The sequence below is a fragment of the Pristiophorus japonicus genome, chromosome 1 (assembly GCF_044704955.1).
Source record: "Pristiophorus japonicus isolate sPriJap1 chromosome 1, sPriJap1.hap1, whole genome shotgun sequence".
In the NCBI taxonomy this organism is placed as follows: Eukaryota; Metazoa; Chordata; class Chondrichthyes; family Pristiophoridae; genus Pristiophorus; species Pristiophorus japonicus.
In genome coordinates this window covers 132,556,436-132,571,614 of record NC_091977.1, presented here as the reverse complement: position 1 = coordinate 132,571,614, position 15,179 = coordinate 132,556,436, and the positions used below count along the sequence as shown (strand labels likewise).

At 41.2% G+C, this 15,179-nt stretch overlaps 1 protein-coding gene across 1 annotated transcript in view; it reads left to right on the top strand.

The window, feature by feature from the left end:
- Nucleotides 1-15,179, top strand: part of snx2 (sorting nexin 2) — a 65,944-nt gene that overhangs the window by 32,749 nt on the left and 18,016 nt on the right. The window contains exons 9-12 of the mRNA XM_070862555.1: nucleotides 7,688-7,801; nucleotides 8,051-8,144; nucleotides 13,602-13,807; nucleotides 14,884-15,027. Of these exons, the coding sequence (XP_070718656.1) occupies nucleotides 7,688-7,801; nucleotides 8,051-8,144; nucleotides 13,602-13,807; nucleotides 14,884-15,027 (558 nt within the window). The remainder of the gene's footprint in view (nucleotides 1-7,687; nucleotides 7,802-8,050; nucleotides 8,145-13,601; nucleotides 13,808-14,883; nucleotides 15,028-15,179) is intronic.

Here is a 15,179-nt window from a genome sequence, read left to right as displayed (position 1 = left end):
ATACTCCATCTGCCACCTTATTGCCCAGTCATTTAACCTGTCTATATCCCTTTGCAAGCTCTGTCCTCCTCACAGCTTACTTTCCCACCTAGCTTTGTATCATCAGCAAACTTGGATACATTGCACTCAATCCCTTCATTTAAGTCCTTTAATATAAATTGTAAATAGCTGAGGCCCAAGCACTGATCCCTGTGGCACCCGATTAGTTATAGCCTGCAAATCTGAAAATAACCTGTTTATCCTTACTGTTTTCTGTCTGTTAACCAATCCTCTCTCCATGTAATATATTGCCCCCCAACCCCATGTGCCTTATTTTGCATAACAACCTTTTTATGTGGCACATTATTGAATGCCTTTTTGGAAATCCAAATATACTACATCCACTGGTTCTGTTATCAACCCTGCTAATTACATCCTCAAATTCTCTAAAACTTGTTGAACACTGTTTCCCTTTCATAAAACCATGTTGCCTTGCCTAATCTTTCCATGATTTAAGTGCCCTGTTACCACTTCCTTTTAATAATGGATTCCAGCATTTTTCTGATGACTGATCAGGCCTGCAGATCCTGTTTTTTTTTTTTTCCTTTCTTGAATAGCTGGGTTACATTTGCTACATTCCAATCTGCTGAGACTGTTCCTGAATCGAGGGAATTTTGGACTATTACAAACAATGCCTCCACAATCTCTGCAGCCACCTCTTAGAAGCCTAGGATGTAAGCCATCAAATCTAGGGGATTTGTTGGCTTTAATTCCCATTAATTTCTCTAATACTTTTTCTATACTGAAACTTGTGTAGGCTCTCATGACCGGTTTCTGGAGCAGTGGATTTGTATTACTCGAGCATGTGGAATCCTGTTATGAATGAGTGGTTGCTTTCAGTAGTGGGAAACAGATTGGCAATAAATTGTCTATATAAAACACAATCTGGAACACCTCACTACAAAATAACAAGTGGATGCAGCTTCAAACTCTTAAAAAGCAAGTTTAAGATGTGACCAGCATGGAAAATAGACTTCGAGGCAGCTCACCTGTCCAGGAAGTAAGGTAGTGAAGGTGAAAGCCCTGGAATAATTTCACAACAGTTGGAAGCTACAATGGGACTGGATGGGCTAACTGCCCCCAAGAACATAATAGTGGAAGAAAGCCTTTGAGCCTGCTCTGCCATTCAGTAAGATCATGGCTGATCTTGTACCTTCCCTCCACCTGCACTATCCCCATATCCCTTGGTTCCCTTCGTATCCAAAAATCTATCAATTTCTTATCTTTAATATCTTCAAATGACTGAGCATCCACAGCTGAAGTAGAGAATTCCAAAAGATGCACAACCATTTGAGTGAGGACATTTCTCATCTGTCCTAAATAACTGATGACTTCTGAGACAGACACCTAGTTCTGGACTTTCTCCCAGCATCTACCCTATCCAGCCCCTTAAGAACTTTTATTTGTTTGAGATTATCTCTCATTGAAACTCCTAGGGAATATAGGTGTAGTCTAATCAGTCCCTCAGGACAATCCTACCCTATCCCAGAAATCAAGTCTGGTGAATCTTTGTTGCACACTCCCTAAGGCCAGTGTAATCCTTCCTTGGGTAGAGATCAAAGCTGTACACTGTACTCTAGGTGTGGTCTCACCAAGAACCTATAATTGCAGTAAAACTTCTTTACTCTTGTGCTCCAATCCTTTTTGCTTTCCTAATTGCTTGCTGTACTTGCATGTAAAATTTGCGATTTTTAGTATGCAAGGACACCCAGGCCCTTTGATCATGTAAATTAGTCTCTCTCTCTCTCTCTCTCTCTCTCTCTCTCTCTCTCTCTCTCTCTCTCTCTCTCTCTCTCTCTCTCTCTCTCTCTCTCTCCTTCTCCTCCTCCCCCCCCCCCCCCATGTGAAACCATATTTATTTTCTGAACAATAATTTAGCTTTAAACATAGAAAGGGTATGAGTGAAACTGCTGTTTTTTTTTTAAAGTTAAGCAACCCAGTTACCTTGGATAGTCATAATCTATGCAAATACTCAATGCTTCCTGTTGAATTCCATTGATTTTGAGTAGTTGCTGAATGGGGTGTCTTCACTTTGATCTAATCAAGTGGCTTACATGGAATTGCATACAATGAAAGTAATGGGAGAAAGGATTGCTATAGTTGTGTAGGAATTTTCTAAAATTTAAATTTTAAAGAAGTTTTCAACAAATTTTCCTGAGTCTCACCCAGTTTAGTACAATTTTGGATTTGAGGTGGAAAGGATCACTCAGTACAATTGTATCTTGCTGTAAAAAGTCTGTCAGTTGTCTACTCATGGATTAAATGTTGATGCCAACAATTCCTTGTATGAAGCTTGGGCACTGACTTTCAAGTCTTTGTAGGAATGTAAGATATGTAATAATAGGAAGAGTTTCTTGTCTAACAAATCACCACTGCCTGACATTCTGCTCTTAGTATTTTCTCCAATTATCCATATCAAGTTTTTGGCTTGGCTGAGTTCTAAGAGACCAAGCTAGTCCTTGGGGGTGGAGAGGAAGGAAGAGAGCTTTTACTTTTCAAAATGAAGTGCACCGCCTGTTTTTCATATTTCAGTTAGTATTGAAGTTTGTGCAAAACAATGTGCTTGCAATATGCAGTGGCTGGTGCAATCTGACTAAGATCCTGGAGGTGGTGGGCAACAGTGTGGTTTTGTGCTATCTTCTGGATCTTTGCCAGCATCTCAGATTTAAAATGTATGGTTTGAAATGATCCACAAAGCATATTTGGTAGTGCAACTTGCCCTTCTGCAAAGAATACCATAGATGACCTTTTTGGGGAGGGAAGGAGAAGTCTGTGTGGAGAATTTGTAAAAACTTGTTTGTCATACAATCCTTTCCTCCAAAAATCAATACATTTTAAGGTCAAAGAACTGTAGCTTTGTTGGTTCACTGCACTGTAAGCATTTTAAGTGTTAAGCCTTCAAATCCCTCACCCCCTTTTTTCCTCCCATTCCACAATTTGGCAGAGTATTCAGTCATGGTACTACCATTCCACCACCCTCACTTTGCTCTACCCTTTTTAAAAACCTTTTTGACCACACATTGGGCCCAAGTTTCCACATGATTTGCCCCTGATTTTTAGGAGCAACTGGTGGAGAACGGACTATCTTAGAAATTGCAGTTCTAGTCAGGTAGAACAGTTCTACTTTAGAACAGAATTTTTTTCTTCAAAAGGGGGTGTGTCTGGCCACTGACGCCTGATTTCAAAGTTTCCACAGTGAAAATGTACTCCAAACTAACTTAGAATGGAGCAAGTGAAGATTTTTGTCGAACTGAAAAAACCTGTTCTACCATTAAAAAAAGAAATCAGGCACAGGTTACAAATTAGGTGTCCAGAACGAGGTGGGGGGGGAGGGAGGAGGAAAGTCATTAAATTCTACAATAAATCCTTATTTATACTTCAAATATTATACAAATAAATCCAACCTGAATAAACATTTATAAGAAAAGATTAAATAAACCATCTTCCTACCTGTGTGAAAGTGCTTCAGCCACGGAGGATGCCGGAGGATGAAAAATTAAACGGCTACAAAAATGGCCGAGTGCCAATGTTTCCTTCACACTGCGCGAACGCTTCAACGCGCGCACGCAGCGTTGCCGGCAGGAAAAAAAACTAGTGGTACCCGCCCCCTCCCACTTACAAAATCGGTGCGAGTGTAGGCTCCGCCCCCCTGGGCGCCACGCCAAACAGACAAGGAGCTGCAAAGCACTCCAGAATCGCGCATTTTTTTTTAGGCGCGAAAAACGGGCGCCCAGCTCGGAGGGGCGCCCGTTTATCGTGTGGAAACTTGGGCCCTTTGTTTCTCTCCATCCCTATGGTGGGAGGATATCATGAAAGTTGGAGTGGCAAGGCCATGAAAGGATTTCAAGAGAATATTGGTTGATTCTTTGGGACTTGGGGAAACCATGAGATTTGAAAAGACAGGTGATGGAGACGGTGTTGGTACAGTTGAGAACCAGGGTTGCAACATTCAGGGTCAGTTGGTAAACAAAAAGTCCCCAAAGAAGAGTTTTTAAGTCAAGGTGATTGTGGATTACAACTTTGGGAGTGGATGGGGAAGAAGTAGGGACAGTTAGGTGATGCTGTAGAGGTGAAAGTAAGTGGTCCAGTTGGATGTGGAGAAGAAGCCAGTATATAGAGTTGGCAAATATAACCAGGTAGATTGATTACAAAGAGGCTAAGCAGAAGGGAAATGGATTAAAGCCTTTAATACATGCTCTCTTGCAGTCCTCCATGCGATCAGCCAAAATGTCAATTTTGTGGGAGGGGGTGGGTGTAAGTGCTGGGTTCACTTTTCTTTTTTGTTCCCTTCCCTATGGGCTTGAGCATCAAGAGCTGATAATGCAAATTGAGGAAATTTTGGCCAACTGCATGGAAGAATGTCAATGGTTCGAGAGCATGGATTGGTGAAAAGGGCAGTGAGGTACCCCCTTTAGAATTGTACCCTGTAGTTTATATTGCGCCTCATTCTTAACAATGTATCACTTTGCTCTTTCTGCATTAAATTTCATCTGCTACATGTCTGGTCATTCCACCAACCTGACCATGTCCTCTTGAAGTCTATCACTATCCTCCTCACTGTTCACTATTTCCAAGTTTTGTCATCTGCAAATTTTGAAATTGTGCCCTGTATATCCAGGTCCAAGTCATTAATCTGGCAAGAAAAGCAGTGGTCAGTAGTGACCCCTGGGAAACCTTTCACCAGTCAGAAAAACAGCTGTTCACAACTACTGTTTCCTGTCACTTAACCAATTTCATATCCATGCTGCCACTATCCCTTTTATTCCATGGACTTCAACTTTGCTGGCAAGCCTACTATGTGGCACTTTATCAAATGCCTTTTGGAAGACCATGAACATCACATCAACTGCATTGCCCTCATCAACCCTTTGTTACCTCAGCAAAAAACTCTCTCTCGTTGGTTAAACCCTATTTGCCTTTAACAAATCTGTGTTGGCTTTCCTTAATTAATCCACACTTGCCCAAGTGACAATTTTGTCCCAGATTATCATTTCTAAAAGCTTCCCCACTAAGGTTAAACTGACTGGCTTGTAGTTGCTGGGTTTATCCTTGCACCCTTTTTTGAACAAGGGTATAACATTTGTAAATTCTCCAATCCTCTGGCACCACTTGTACCTAAGGAGGATTGGAAGATTATGACTAGTACCTCTGCAATTTCCACCTTTACTTTCCTCAACATCCTAGGATGCATCTCATCTGGTCCTGGTGACTTATCTATTTTATACAGCCAGCCTTTCTAGTACCTCCTGTCAATTTTTATCCCATCCAGTATCTCCACTACCTCCTCTTTCAATGACTGGCAGCATCTTCCTTGGTAAAGACAGATGCCAAGTACTCATTTTGTACCTCAGCCATGCCCTCTGCCTCCATGCTTGGGTTTCCTTTTTGGTCCGGAATAAGCCCAACCCTCTTTACTATTTATATACCTATAGAAGATTTTTGGATTCCTTTTTATGTTGGCTGCCAGTGTATTCTCATACACTCTGCCCCTCATATTTCCTTTTTTATTTCCCCCTCTGAACTTTCTATATTCAGCCTGCTTCTCACTTGTATTCTCAATCTGATGTCACATGCCACCTTTTTCTGCTTCATCTTCCTCTCTATATTATAAATAAGGTACTTAGTATTTGAGAGTAAACCAGTAACACATTTTGTGAGGCAATGTTTCGGCTGGAATATTGTGGGAAAGATTTTAAAATTATAGCATGCAATGCAGATTAACCAGGATAATAAAGATGTGAATTGATGTACTTAGACTTTTATCACTTGGAGCAGAGAAGACTATGGATTTAGATTTTAAAATTTGTTTTGTGACGAACTATTTATTTTGTGGATGAGTCAGTTAAAAATTTAATAGAGGATGTTAGGAGAAATGTCAATGCAAATATTGTTAGATCATTCAATGCTTTGTGGCTGAGGTTGTTGTGACCATTAAGGGGAAAAGTGGATAAATATTTAACTGGGTGAGACAGGATTATGGAAAATAAGCATGGTAGTGGGATTAGTTTTGAATTGCTGTAAACTGACACATAGTGAGGCAACTTGTGCTGATGTCTGGTACTGGATGAAAACTGATTCTAGATAATATTGGCCAAGGTTGGAGCACAAGATGTACCAGAGATGACCATGCTGGAGGAGAAATTATCACAAATGGTTTAACGATAGTATGACTGATAGTAGTGAAACCAGTAATGCTCATGAAGTGGACTGGATGAGACATTTAAGGAAAATGGGATGATGGATATTGCTGGCAATCGAGATTAAAAGGATGAGGGACTGGGAGCTCCAGTCACTGATATTTGTGACATTGATTCATGCAATTTTATTGCTGTCGGTGGCATGGAAGCCTGATTGAAGGGCTTTGGGTGGGGAGTGTTGGAATTGTAGTTGAGGCATTTTGTAGTATTACTACACTGATTATCTTAAATTCTTGAGTTGTGCTTAACCTGATATATGGATTGTTATCTGGAGCAAAAGTAATTTCTTGTTTTTTTTTCATTTGAAGTAACTCAACAAATTAATTAAATTGCAGTTTGTCAACACTTCAGACTAAATTGTAAATTTGCATTGTGGGCCTTCATAATTGGGAAATAAAACAAATAGAAAATGTGTTTTTTCTGTTACAATACTGTGGATCTGCTTATAGACATCTGGTTACTTTTTTTCCTATGAATTAGATTGGCAGTCTTAAAAAAAAAAAAATTAAAAAAAATTCTCCTTCATCTCCTCTCTTCGCCTTCCCCTCTCCCCTTCCCCCCCCCCCCCTCCCACACACACACACACACACACACACACACACACACACACACACACACACACACTTCTAGTTTATAAAAAAAGGCCAGGTTTTGCTATAAAAATAAGTGTCTGAATGAGGCATGCTATTGCGCAAATCGGCCAGCTACTTGTAGTGAGGAAGAGAAACCCCATTGTGAATCGCTACAAGTTGCTTTGCTAAAACCGCATCTTGTGCTTAACCACTGATTTTCATGTTGCTGTGAGTTACTGCAGAAATTTAAGTCTAGTGTAAGAACGCTCAGTTGTAAGAACCTTATTAATGACACAATAATGACCAAATCAACCTCTTGCCTCTCTCTCTTGGCAACTTGGTGGGCAATTTTTTTAGAACTTAAACATGCAGTTGTAAGTCTGACTAACTCAGCATGTCACAGCATGAAATGCTCCACTCCACAAAATCTGGCCTAATAAAACATAGGTATACCATCATACTGCACAAATCACTTGTTTTAATTTGTGTTGGCATTGAAGTGAAATTTCAAGGATTAACTTGCTCTCTTCTAGGCAAATTTTTTGCTGGCAGTATTTCTCGAGCAGTATATTTAGTAGATTTAATGTTTTGATTGAACTGTTTCAGATGTAGTGATTAACTGAGGCCTAGAACTTTTCATCAGATGCAAATTGTAACCGTGCTGCATTCAGTCGGTCTCTCCAGGAATTTTAAAATTCCTGCAGAAAATAGTCATTAGAAAGTTTGTATCTAAAGTGAGTAGACTGCAGTACAGAGTTGAAGTCAGTATATTGAAATGTATGAGAGCAGAAAATGCTGTGGCTCTTTCTTTGCACTTCAACTAGACACAAGCAAGGCTGTTAACCGGATTGTTCACCCTTATTTGTCATTCAATTCTAGCTGCCTCGTGCGGTTAGCACCCAGGCTCTAAGTGGAGCAGGCATATTGAGGATGGTGAACAAGGCCGCCGATGCTGTCAACAAAATGACAATCAAGATGAATGAATCGGATGCAGTAAGAGCTGATTTTTGAACCTGATTAATGAGATGAATTAATGAGATTCTTCAGTTCCTTTCTAAGGGTGAAAAGACAACAAAATGGGCTAGCTATTTGCTTATATTCTTTTGATTCACAATCAAATTGGTGTAGGCTGTGACTATAGTTAATTTGTTTTTCCTTAAAGGAAGAAATGTAGTTTACTGCTGGTGACATAATTTGTAATGATTTGTTCTTGGTAAATTAACTCCATTCTTCATCTGACAGTGGTTTGAGGAAAAGCAGCAGCAGTTTGAAAACCTGGATCAGCAGTTAAGAAAACTACACACCAGTGTTGATCTCCTGGTCTGCCACAGGAAAGGTTTGTAAACTGTTATGTTGAGACTCAAGACAATTACAGGATATAGTGGGCTGTTCAAATATTTGCATACCTAGCCTCTGTTTTGAGATTATCTTGTACAGATTTTTGCTATTATCTAGAAATCCAAGCTACATTAAAGTCTGGCCGCAGCCAATATTTTAAATGATCAACCCCAATTTTCTGGCTTTTATTGTAACAGTTCAGTATAAAATAGACATTTACAGCACAGAAGGAGGCCATTTTGGCCTATTGTGTCTGTGCTGGCCAACCAAGAGCTATCCAGCCTAATCCCTCTTTCCAGCTCTTGGTCCATAGCCCTATGGGGTTATGGCACATCAAAGTATTTTTTTAAAATGTGGTGAGAGTTTCTACCTTCTACCACCCTTTCAGGCAGTGAGTTCCAGACCCCCAGCACCTTCTGGGTGAAGAAATTTCCCCATATATCTCCCAAGCCTCCCCCCAATTACTTTAAATCTATGCCCCCTGGTTGTTGACCCCTCTGCCAAGGGAAACAGATCCTTCCAATCCACTCTATCCAGGCCCCTCATAATTTTATACACCACAATCAGGTCTCAACCATCTCTATTCCAAAGAAAACAGACCCAGCATCTCCAATTTTTTCTCATAGCCAAAATCCTCCAGTCCAGGCAACAGTCTTGTAAATCTCCTCTGCACCCTTTCCAGTGCAATCACATCTTTCCTGTGGTGACCAGAACTGCGGCCTAACCAATGTTTTGTACAGTTAAAGCATAACCGCCTTGCTCTTTTATTCCATGCCTTGGCTAATTAAGGCAAGTATTCCATAAACCGTCTTAACCACTTTATCTACATGGCCTGCTTACCTTCAGGGATCTGTGGACCTGCACTCCAAGGTCCCTTTTGTTTCTCTACACTTTTCAGCATCATACTATTTAATGTGTATTCCCTTGCCTTGTTGGACCTCCCCAAATGCATTAAACCTCACTTATCCTGATTTAATTCCATTTCCACTGTTCCACCCACCTGACCAGTACATTGATACCTTCCTGCAATCTGCAGTAGTTTGTGACTACTGATCAGGGATGTGTGTGTGGGGTGGTGGGGTAGAAAGAAGACAAAAGAAAATTACTGGTGTACAATTAAAATTTACCAGTGACTATTTAGCTATCTGTTAACATTGTAATGACTGATTCAAAGCCAGAATTTGTTGCTTCATGTCCTACAGTTAGTTGACTTTTCTGAGGAGTAATATTAATGCTGTTTTGAAACATGCCTTTTATAGCTCGGAGGGAAATACCAAGCTTGCATTTCTGTCTGTCCTATGATTGATATGGTTATTGCAGTGCAATAACCATTTTCAATCAAACTTGGTGAAGCAAGATACAAAATCATAGAATAGTACAGCACGGAAGGAGACTTTTTGGCCCATCGAGTCTGTGCTAGCTCTTTCGAAGAGCAATGCAGTTAGTCCTTTTCCATATCCCTGCAATGTTTTCTCCAAGTATGTATCCACTTTCCTTTTTGAAAGCTACTATTGAATCTATATCCATCATTGCCCTACCAGGCAATGTATTCCAAAGCCTAACCACTTGTGTCATCTCTTTTTTTTTTAAACCAATCACCTTAAATCTGTGCCCTCTGATTATTGATCCTTCAGCCATTGGAAACAGTTTCTCTTTAATTACTCTAAACATCAATCATCTTGGCCTTCTTTGCTCTAAGGAGAACAATGCCAGCTTCTCTAGTCTATCCACCTAATTTTAATCCCTCATCCATGGAACAACTCTACTATACTGTACCTTCTCCTAGCCTTCACATCCTTCCTGAACTGTTGGCACAATACTCCAGCTGGGGCCAAACTAGTGTTTTATATAGGTTTAGCATAACTACTTGGCTTTTGTACTCTGCCTCCATTTATAAACCTCAGGATTCCATATGCCTTGTTAACCTGTCCTGTCTCCTTCAAAGATTTGTGCACAAACACTCTCGGGTCTCAGTTCTTGCACTCACTTTTAAAAATTAGACCATTTAGCTTGTAATATATCTCTTCTTTCTATCTCCACTTTTCTGTGAATTTCATCTGCCATGTGCCCACACATTCCATCAGTCTGTCTATATCCACCTTGAAGTTTATTACTATCATTTACTGCAGTCATCTGCAAACTTCAAAATTGTGCTCTGTAGCCCCAAGTCATTAATGTACATTCGAAACAGCAGTGGTCTTGAACTCCTAGCAATGAACCCTGGGAACACTACTGTATACCTCCCTCCAGTCTGCAAAACAGCCATTTACCATGATTGAGGCAAATAGTACAGATGCATTTAAGGGGAAGCTAGATAAGCATAAGGGAGAAGGGAATAAAGGGTTATATTATAGTTTGAGGAAGGATGGGAGGAGGCTCAAGTGGAGCATAAATGCCAGCATGACCTGTTTCTATGCTATATATTCTATAACACTTTTCTATCCCTCAGTCAATTTTGTATCCATGCTGCTGCTCCTTTTATCCATAGGCTTCAATTTAGCTAACCAGCCTATTATGTGGTACTTTCATTCTTATCTGGTTTTTGTTTCTCTCAGGAGATCACATGGCTCCAGTTGGGGTGGAGTGTAGAATGTTTCGGCGCAAGGGGTGGGGTGTACTGGTTGGGCTAGGTGCTCTTTACCTTTCTGCCATTGTTCATAGGTTTATATGTAACCTTCAGGGCTGCTAAACATCTAAGTCAAAGGTCCTCCATCAACCTGTTTTCGCCACAGTACTGCGCCCCACCCCCCCGCCCAAAAATCAAGATCCACGGCGTGGCCCTAGGCAACGTGGACTATTTCCCATACCTTGAGGGCAGACATTGATGACGAGATTCAACACTGCCGCCAGTGCAGCCTTCGGCCGCCTGAGTAAGAGTGTTCGAAGACCAGGCCCTCAAATCTGCCACCAAGCTCATGGTCTACAGGGCTGTAGTAATACCCACCCTCCTGTGTGGCTCAGACATGGACCATGTACAGTGGACACCTCCAGTTGCTGGAGAAATACCAACAATGTCTCAAGATCCTACAGATCCCCTGGGAGGACAGACATGCCAACGTTGGCATCTTTGACCAGGCCAACATCACCAGAATTGAAGTACTGATCACACTTGATCAGCTCCACTGGGCAGGCCACATTGTTCGCATGCCAGACATGAGACTCCCAAAGCAAGCGCTCAACTCTGAACTCCTTCACGGCAAACGAGCCAAAGATGGGCAGAGGAAACGTTACAAAGATACCCTCCAAGCCTCCTTGATAAAGTGCAACATCCCCACTGACTCCAAGGAGTCCCTAGCCAAAGACCATCCTAAGTAGAGGAAGTGCATCCAGGAGGGCGCTGAGCACCTAGAGTCTCCTCACCGAGAGTATGTAGAAATCAAACACAGGCAGCGGAAAGAGCGTGTGGCAAACCTGTCCCACCCACCCTTAACAACTATCTGTTCTGCCTGTGACGGACTGTGGTTCTTGTTTTGGACTATTCAGCCACCTAAGGGCTCATTAAGAATGGAAGCAACTCTTCCTCAATTCCAAGGGGCTGCCTATGATGATGATGACAACTGAGGGCCATATGGCCGTCAGCCGGCGCAGACACGATGGGCCGAAATGGCCTCCTTGTGCACTGTAGATTTCTGTAAGTCCATATACTGCATCAACTCTCATCAACCCTTTGAGTTTTTTTTTGATGTAACAATCAAGTTAGTTGAACACAATTTGCCTGTAACCTATCCATGCTAGCTCTATACTTGTTCAAGTGGCAGATTAATTTTCTGTCGTTATTTCTAAGTTTTCCCACCACTGATTGTCTGGCCTGTAATTGCCAAGTTTATCCTACACCCCCTTTCTTGAACAAGGGTGTAATATTGGTAATTCTCTAGCACCACTCTTAAATCTAATGTGGATTGGAAGATTGTGGCCAACACTTCAGCAATTTCTACCCTTCTCAGTAATCTAGGATGCATCTCATCTGGACTAGGCAACTTATCCACTTATAGGGCCCAAGTTTCCATATGATTTACGCCTGATTTTTAGGAGCAACTGGTGGAGAACGGACTATCTTAGAAATCGCAATTCTCCACTTTTTTCTGCAGTTCTAGTCAGGTAGAACAGTTCTACTTTGGAACAGAATTTTTTCTTCAAAAGGGGGTTTGTCCGGCCACTGACGCCTGATTTCAAAGTTTCCACAGTGAAAATGTACTCCAAACTAAAGTAGAATGGAGCAAGTGAAGATTTTTTGTAGAACTGAAAAAACCTGTTCTACAAATTAAAAAATCAGGCGCAGGTTACAAATTAGGTGTCCAGAATGAGGTGGAGGGGCGGGGGGGGGGAAGGGAAGTCATTAAATTCTACAATAAATCCTTATTCATACTTCTACAAATATTATACAAATAAATCCAACCTGAATAAACATTTATAAGCAAAGAAAAGATTAAATAAACCATCTTCCTACCTGTGAAAGTGCTTCAGCCATCGTTCGTTGTGGCGGGGGGTGGGGAAGGAAACCGCCATTTGTTGCCAAGGAGGTGAGGGAGGGGAAGGAGACAGCGGTTTGTTGCCGCGGAGGGGAGGGAGGGGGGGGAAGGAGACAGCCGTTTGTTGCCGTGGAGGGGAAGGAGACAGCCGTTTGTTGCTGCGGAGGGAGGGGAAGGAGACAGTGAGACGGGTAGCCTCAGTGCTGATGGCAATGTGCTTTTATTAAAAAATGTTCAAAAATTAAACCGCTACAAAGAACTACAAAAATGGCCGAGTGCCAATGTTTTTTTCACTGAGCATGCGCGAACGCTCCAGCGCGCACGTGCAGCGTTGCCGGCAGGAAAAAACTAATTTAAATAGTACCTGCCCCCTCCCACTTACAAAATTGGTGCGAGTGTAGGCTCCGCCCCCCTGGGCGCCGCGCCAAACAGACAAGGAGCTGCAAAGCGCTCGAATAGCGCGTTTTTTTTTCTGACGCCGTTTTAGGTGCGAAAAACGGGCGCCCAGCTCGGAGGGGCGCCTGTTTTTTATCCTGTGGAAACTTGGGCCCCAAGTACTGCTGGCCTTTCTAGTACCTCCTATCTATTTTTATCTCTCCCAGTATCCTGACAACCTCCTTATTTATCCTTGCTTTGGCAAAGTCCTCTTCCTTGGTAAACACTGGTAGTGTTTAGTCCCATAAGCATGCCTTCTGCCTCCACCACCAATAGAACTCTATATTTTGATCCCTAATTGGCCCCACCAATCCCTTGAAGTTTTTTTTTACTGTTAATATGCCTATAGAAGACCTTTGGTTTCCATTTATGTTGACTGCCAAGCTATTCAATCTATAACTTGGTTGTACTCTAGAATAAAAATGATACTTGTACCACATTTGAGGGGAGACTAGTGCAATAATTTTGCAACTGTTGTATTTAGTTTTTTAAGATTTAAAGTTATTTAAATTTTTATATTGATAAACATAAACCCATTACTTTTTGTTTAGAACTCTCAGCCAACACAGCTGCCTTTGCCAAGAGTGCAGCCATGCTGGGTAACTCTGAGGACCACACTGCCCTGTCAAGAGCACTATCCCAGCTAGCAGAAGTTGAAGAAAAGATAGACCAGCTTCATCAGGAGCAAGCTTGTGCTGACTTCTACTTATTTGCAGAGCTTCTAAGTGATTATGTTCGACTCATTTCTTCTGTAAAGGTAAACTGTCAGGCAGATCTGGAGTAATTCTAGCTGGGTCCTCTAGTCAGATCTTTTAAAATGCTGCAGACTGAAGTTTTGTTTTAAACATGGGTGTTAATCAGATACATCCTGTTGATGATTTTTGTTCTAACTTGGGACAAACAACATTCCACTTGAGTTGACTTGTAATTACCATATTAAAACCAATATACCCTGAAACATGGAGATAAATCCCTCTTGAACAAAGGAAAATATGCTTTGGGACTGAGTTTCTATTTACTGGTGAATAATTTAAATGTCTTTGGTAGCCCATACAATGGTCTTGTTCATTCTGTAAGTACAAACTTAACCTTCTCAGACACTCTCGATGCATTATGGGAGCTGCTTAGTTGTGTGTGACCTCTGCTTGTACAAAGAACAAATAGGAGCAGTGGGTAGATAAGACTATAATGGCCAACAGCATTTGGAGTTGTATAAATGCAAAAGTAAGAAAGTAATAAACTTTATACAAAACTGTGTTCTACATTAAATTTCATCTGCCATATGTCTACCCATTTCACCAGTCTGTCCTCCTGAAGTCTGTTACTATCATGTTTATTACCTTCTGAATTTTTCATCTGCAAACTTTGAATACCCATGTCCAGGTCATTAATATACATCAAAAAGAGCAGTGGTCCTAATACTGACCCCTGGGGAATATCACTATACTTCCCTCTAGTCGACATCGTTCACTAATACTCTCTGCTTTCTATCCCTTCGCCAATTTCATATCCACATTGCCACTGTCTCTAATTTTGCTTGCGTCTAATTATGTGGTACTTTCGGATGCCTTTTTGAAGGTCCATGTACACATTAACTGCACTATTAAAGAACTTGATCAAGTCGAACCTTTAACAAATCCATGCTGACTTTAATTTATTAGCCCATCATTTTCCAAGTGGTAATTTTTCCCCAGATTATTGTCTCTAGGTTGGGCTGACTGGCCTGTAATTGCTGGATTTATCCCTCGTGTTGTACACTTCTATGGGTAGTGTGCGTCTACAGGAAGTTGCTTGTTTTCAGGCTTTAAAATGACGGATTTCCCTTCGCTGCAGGGTGTATTTGATTATCGAATGAAATGCTGGCAGAAATGGCAGGATGCTCAGGCCACTCTGCAAAAGAAAAGGGAAGCTGATGCCAAACTCCAGTATGCAAATAAACCTGATAAAATACAGCAAGCTAAAGAAGAGATTAGGGAAGTAAGTATTTTCTTTGCCTAGACACTATTTTCTTTGCCTGGATACTTTTTTTTTTGGTCATGGTAACTGAGGAATATTATATTTAGAGAAATATAAGTAATTTTATACAGCTGTTGTATTTGCTAATCTAATGAAATTTTGTTGTACATAAT